At 32.8% G+C, this 6,000-nt stretch overlaps 3 protein-coding genes across 7 annotated transcripts in view; 1 reads left to right on the plus strand and 2 right to left on the minus strand.

The window, feature by feature from the left end:
- Nucleotides 1–87: 87 nt before the first annotated feature.
- On the minus strand, nucleotides 88–1,868 carry LOC128891987 (succinate dehydrogenase [ubiquinone] iron-sulfur subunit, mitochondrial). The gene is made up of 6 exons (XM_054152005.1): nucleotides 1,787–1,868; nucleotides 1,287–1,417; nucleotides 1,062–1,205; nucleotides 791–986; nucleotides 500–724; nucleotides 88–432 (listed from the first exon to the last, which is right to left on the minus strand). Exons 1-6 carry the CDS (start codon nucleotides 1,829–1,831, stop codon nucleotides 340–342), a joined length of 834 nt encoding a protein of 277 aa, XP_054007980.1. The 5' UTR covers nucleotides 1,832–1,868; the 3' UTR covers nucleotides 88–339.
- A 320-nt stretch (nucleotides 1,869–2,188) lies between these two features.
- On the plus strand, nucleotides 2,189–4,022 carry LOC128891991 (coenzyme Q-binding protein COQ10 homolog B, mitochondrial). Of its 4 annotated transcripts, none has more exons than XM_054152011.1 (3): nucleotides 2,189–2,753; nucleotides 3,298–3,423; nucleotides 3,511–4,022. In XM_054152011.1, the coding sequence occupies exons 1-3, from the start codon at nucleotides 2,746–2,748 to the stop codon at nucleotides 3,953–3,955; spliced, it is 579 nt and encodes a 192-aa protein (XP_054007986.1). In that variant the 5' UTR covers nucleotides 2,189–2,745; the 3' UTR covers nucleotides 3,956–4,022. The 4 variants fall into 4 exon arrangements, with proteins under 4 accessions (XP_054007986.1, XP_054007989.1, XP_054007987.1 ...); XM_054152014.1 differs by having other exon boundaries at nucleotides 3,363–3,423; XM_054152012.1 differs by lacking the exon at nucleotides 2,189–2,753 and adding an exon at nucleotides 2,784–2,791.
- A 580-nt stretch (nucleotides 4,023–4,602) lies between these two features.
- LOC128891984 (uncharacterized) overlaps nucleotides 4,603–6,000 on the minus strand; it is a 25,155-nt gene continuing 23,757 nt past the window's right edge. For both annotated transcript variants that reach the window (XM_054152001.1, XM_054152002.1), the window contains one exon: nucleotides 4,603–6,000. This exon is cut by the window's right edge and continues 1,808 nt beyond it. The gene's annotated coding sequence lies outside the window, so the exon portion shown is untranslated.

Here is a 6,000-nt window from a genome sequence, read left to right on the forward strand (position 1 = left end):
TGAAAGATGACTGTATCCATTAAACGGGTTTTAATATATCATGCTTTATTTTCGTGTTGAATGTACATAAAATAAATAGTTCCAATATAAATATAAATACCTATCTATTTTATTAGGATATCGAGTTTTATTTACAGACAAAGACGTTAAATATAATTGAAATATATAGCATTTATTACATACAAAACTTTGTTGGATTCAGCATAATGTACGCTGTTTTACCAAATACTCCAAGTGGATCATTACGCATTTTTATTTGACAAAATGTATGTTTATTTGTAACCACGGTAAATAAAAAATACACATGGTTGACTAATCTGATTTGCTTCTTCTACTTACTTATGCAGCAGTATCAATACCCGGCTTTTGTTTCTCGCTAATATTAGCTAACAGTTTCTTTATTTCTGCAATCGCTTTTCCAGGGTTCAAACCCTATTTAAAAAAAGATATTAATTTTAAACTAAGATTACGATTAGTAGATTATTATTCAAAGATTTACCTTAGGACAAGTACGAGTGCAGTTCATAATAGTATGACAACGATACACTGAAAATGGATCTTTCAATTTTTGGAGACGTTCCGCTGCTAGATTGTCGCGCGAATCAATTATCCACCTGTAAGCCTGCATAAGTACGGCAGGTCCTAAGTATTTATCGCCATTCCACCAATATGATGGACAAGAGGTACTACAGCACGCGCATAAGATGCATTCGTAGAGACCATCCTGTATTACAGAAGAATGTAAATTATGTCTAAAAAAGTTTAAGTTATAATGTTTTATCAAAATTACCAATTTTTTTCGGTCTTCAACGCTTTGCAAATATTGCGTGGATCCAGCTTTCTTTCCGTCACCGCGTTGCAACCATGGCTGTATACTTTTATATTGGGTGTAGAAGTTAGTGAGATCTGGGACCAAGTCTTTTACTATGTACATATGTGGTAAAGGATAGATTTTGCTAGATGAACTTAAGTTAGCATCGATTTTACTGAAACAATGAAAAATATTATTTATACCTTGAATTTCATTACCATTATAATTTAACCAATAGGAAATCAATTACCTAATACATGCTAATGTGTTTGTGCCGCCAATGTTCATAGCACAAGAACCACAAATGCCTTCACGGCAGGAGCGACGGAAAGTTAAAGTTGGATCAATCTCATTCTTAATTTTAATCAGTGCATCCAAAACCATCGGGCCACAACTAAAATTATATGTTTTCCAATTGTACATATACAAAAGAAATGATACAAAACTTACAAAAAAATATTATCGTTGAACTTACGTGTTTAAGTCTACCTTATAGTCTTGCATATATGGTTTCTCATCTGGTTTGTCTGGATTCCAACGATACACAGAGAAAGTTTTCAGTCTGGCTTCGGCATTTTGACTTCCAGAGGTATGCAAACCTCTAATCTAAATTTACAATTAAGCACATAGAGATTAAAATGATGAGAGTAAAACGAGACACTACAATTATATAATTATAATTGGTTATGTTTATTACGCTTACACTATCGTACATCCAAACGAATAAATATCGTTACGCATGCAAATTTTAACATTATTCCTTAACTAGAGCATATGACGTTGTTGACTGCATTCGAGGGTAAACGTCAATATACATGAATGGAAAAAAAACAATCGATCTGACATTAGTAACGAAATGCAGTAAGTTATGTTTTGTTATTGACTTTTTGTGCAATACGACACAATAATGGAAGCGTATACTGTAGCGAGAAAAATTTTGTTATCATCTAGCAATACGATTTAACGAGTGCTTACCTGTCGAAATGCATTTCTGCAAGCTTGCGGACCGATACCAGCCATTTTTTTCAGAGAATTGCAATGAAGGCGTTTGCGGTACCTATGTTACGTAATTTTTGCACGTGAGGGTGTACCACAGTGGCGTAACTAAGGGATGTGTAATGCGAGACAAACAGACCCCCGATTTTCAGTTAATATCGCAACCAAGAATTGCAAATGGAAGAGGAAATTTGGAAGATGGAAATTTGTCTACTCTGTATTTATAAATACAAATAATTATCTTTCTACAATATCAAATTGAGAAAATACGTTTTCTAACATTGTACGAGATTTAGGGAAAAGTTCAATCATAAATTTTAACATCGGGCTACAAAATCTCTGGTTACTTCTCTAAGTACCAACCTTGTCTCTGGTTCCTTACGTAGAAATTGCGTGCGAATACGAAATCATACGAAATCATTTTCATTTGTTTCGACATCGATAAACGCGCAAATATTATTTAAAGTGATTATTCGTGAACGTCATAAAGCTCACTATTTTTTTGGGGTAGAATGCATAACACGCACATTTAAAAAAATTTGTGAAGCCAACGATAAGTCATTAATAGCGAATTTTTTACAAATAAATATTCGTTTCGTTACGCATAATAAATGTTCTGTGTTATTATATATTACAGTTACACATTTCGCTATACAATTATCAAATTATTTTTAAACAGACTTGCAGCATACAAGTATTCCTAGTTCATATGCACGTGTTTGTGGTTTATACGATTTTATAAGATTACTTTCGCGCGTTCAAGGATGGATATTGAACACCAATTCTATAGAAATAGAATATTTACGATTAATTCTAAAACAATTAAGCGTACTTGCCAAAGTTTATAATTTTCAAAGTTCCTGATATAAAAGAATATAGTTTATTTATGTAAATTTTACTAATATTACGCAGTAGTGAATTGAACAAGTTACTTCATCATGTTTAGGTAATGTATAATTCAACAAGTTATTTCATCATGTTTAGGTGATTTCGATACAAAGTCTAGTATTTCTGTAGGTTATGTTTTCTGTCATTTGTACATCATGTTTTTAAAAATAAAATCAATTTATATGTGCGCTATTGATACGAAATATAATGCGTGACTTAGATTACATATACATACATGATCCTAATAGCAAATAACTTAATAACGTGAAAATCATGAATGCAATAGGTATAACCTAGTTTACACACGTTTATTCTTTAACGATGTAAGCATTTCTGGATATGATAAATATTGTGCTTCAACTAATATGAACAGTAGGCATTACTTTTCCTTTTTCTATATTTTGTTATTATTTATACCGATTATTAAGTATCATTGCGAAATATCGAAACTTGCCTTTATTCATCAAATCAATAGTATGTAAACCCAATGGAATATAAAGGTAAGTTTTCATAATAAAATCGATGGCAGTAATTTTACTTTCAGTAATGTTAGATACTTATTAAATTGATTTTAAAATCGAAAGAATCTATACTATTTTCAGGCACGTATTATTATTTGAAAATGTTATATTACACAATAAAAACAATTTTAACAAACACTATATAGGAAGAATGTACATGGCTCAAACTTCGAAAATGAAAGAATATGAAGGTCGTAAATTAATAGGGTGAGCTATAAATTTAAAGATTAGATGTCTTATTCCAAATGGAGAAAAGGTTTATAGACAATATTATATTATAAATGATATACACAGGTTTTCGATGGAACAAATATACGACGTTGTGGCGGATGTGAAAAATTACAAAAATTTTGTTCCGTTTTGTAAGAAATCCGATATTATATCGGAAAACGACGATTTTCTCAGAGCCAATTTAGTCATAGGATTTCCACCTATAAACGAAAATTACACGTCCAAAGTAACAAAGGTACGGCCACATATGGTAAAGGCCGAATGCACGGACGGAAAATTATTCAGTCATTTGAATACGTTATGGCTCTTCAGTTCAGGATTAAAAAATAACGCACAAACGAGTGTGATTGACTTTTCATTATCATTTGAATTCAAGTCAATTATCCACTCACATTTGTCGAATTTGTTTTTTAATGAAATTGTAAGACAAATGGAGAATGCTTTTCTGGAAGAAGCCAAACGCCGATACGGTCGACCTTGTATAAAAACAGTACGATTAGAGAGATGACAAACCGTAGTGGTTATAGAAGTATTAATGTATACGAAAATCTGTAAATAAATATATTGTAAACCTCTTTTACATGTCATTTCTTGTAAGTGCCGCTATAACCTATAAGTACCTGCGTTGCATTTCTAAATTATTGCTTCACTAAATATTATAACCATTCATGAAAATGATAGATTTGACATATTAACTAATATATCTTAGTGCTATAAAGTAAAGAATCGTAGGAATTTTGCATTAATTATGCAATAATTTATTAAAATGTAGAAGCGCCATCTCATAGAAACGGTTGGAACTATTTTCACTAATAACTTGGGCGTTTTCCCACCGATGGCGCCACCAACTGTCATTGTCGTTGCCATCTAGCGTTGAAAAGACCGAACTAATTTTCGGAGTTTGGTCAGCGCCTCTATCGGGAAAACGCTCAAGTTTGTCGTAAATAGTTCCTCTTTTTACTGGTAGATGGCGCTATTTACAGTATTTTTTACCGACCTGTCGATACATTACCACCATGTCGGTAAATGACACTGCTAATGGCGCCATCTAGCAGTAAAAGTAAGAACTATTCGAGGACAAAAACGATACGCAACGGTTTACGCGATACAGCAACGTTCCTCTAAAATATACACCTGGGTAATGGAGTACAAATATTTTTCATTGGGGAGAAATTATGAATTTATTTGTACAAAAAAAAAAAGAGTTGTTCAATGGAACGAAATATAGTAGTCACAGTTCGACAGCGTGATGCAGGCGAATTCGATTAAAGTGTATTCCACAATATAGAGCGTACTCGTAACATGAAATATAAAACTCTCATCATTATCAACTATTATATATCGTTAACTTTTGAACATGGTCAACATATAAATATACAGTCATCACGTTAAGTTAAATGTATAATCCATACAGTACATATACAGCGAATCTATACACGGCATAAGTAAAAGATTCCTACACATCAGATGTCTATTTTCTGTTCGTTTTGTTGTTGTTCTTTCGATGCATACATAAATGTATAAACACGTGTATGCGAAGTATATATATATATATATCTTGGAATATATCTCGCTAATACAATTATACAAAACGCTACAGCGAAATCTATGTTCGTTCGTGGTTCCAAGTGATATTTTTTGTTTTTCTTACATTTTTCCCTTATAGAAATATACATTTACCAATGGGGTGGTACGCAGGGACGCTACCCGATTAGAAAAAGAGAACCGAGATGTAATAGGAAGCCCAAAACTTTTCCTGAATTTGTGAGAACTCCTACGCAGTTAGTTGAGAAACTGATTTACAATTCAGAGTTTCTACATGGAAAAATGATTGGCGTACGTTTCATTACATACGGAAATCGTGAAACGTTCGAGCATAAGTCTACCGCGGATTTAGATTACGCTTCACGTGGATTTTGTTCCTCAGCTGACAGCGTTGATGTTTTTATGACGTCGGGACAAGTTTCGTGCCTCGTATTGTACAAGAATGAACGGAACAAAAAAAAGTATATATATATGTATATCATATACACATCGAAAAAGTTTCCATTTACACGAATTACAAAGAACAGTATTGGTTCAACGGACAATGTCTCCCTTTACCGCAACACTTTAAATTGCTTACGTAACATTTTGGCACTGATAGCGAAGAATTCTGGTAGACTTTAGAAGAATTTACGTAGAAGGATGACACTGTTGCGTCAGGAGCGACGAATCTTTAGGCCATCACCAATATGTGTCTATATATGTGAGTCTATGTGCAGTGGCACATTATCCTATAGGCAAAAAGGACGTTTTGTCTAGGAATAAGTTTCATTACGTGAGAACTTAGTATAACTAAGTATTATCATCGATGAATTATCAATTTAATAAATACGTATTCGAATGATATTGACGATGACGTTGAGATATGAGATCGAATTTGAAAATGTTCTTTACGTTTTAAATATCATTTTCATTTTGGTCAAAAATCATTTCTCATTTTTGCAAAAATATAATGTGCTACTGTGTGTGTGTGTGTGTGTGTGTGTGTGTGTGTGTGTGTGTGTGTGT

Source organism: Hylaeus anthracinus, unplaced genomic scaffold (genome assembly GCF_026225885.1).
Source record: "Hylaeus anthracinus isolate JK02 unplaced genomic scaffold, UHH_iyHylAnth1.0_haploid 12002, whole genome shotgun sequence".
NCBI classification, from domain to species: Eukaryota; Metazoa; Arthropoda; class Insecta; order Hymenoptera; family Colletidae; genus Hylaeus; species Hylaeus anthracinus.

Coding starts and splice junctions, on each gene's coding strand:
- LOC128891987 (XM_054152005.1), bottom strand. CDS start 1,831: ATGGCTGGTATCGGTCCGCAAGCTTGCAGAAATGCATTTCGACAG. Junction 1,206..1,286: donor TATAAGGTAGACTTAAACAC/GTAAGTTCAACG, acceptor ATATAATTTTAG/TTGTGGCCCGATGGTTTTGG. Junction 433..499: donor GCACTCGTACTTGTCCTAAG/GTAAATCTTTGA, acceptor TTTTTTAAATAG/GGTTTGAACCCTGGAAAAGC.
- LOC128891991 (XM_054152011.1), top strand. Junction 3,424..3,510: donor GAAGGTCGTAAATTAATAGG/GTGAGCTATAAA, acceptor TGATATACACAG/GTTTTCGATGGAACAAATAT.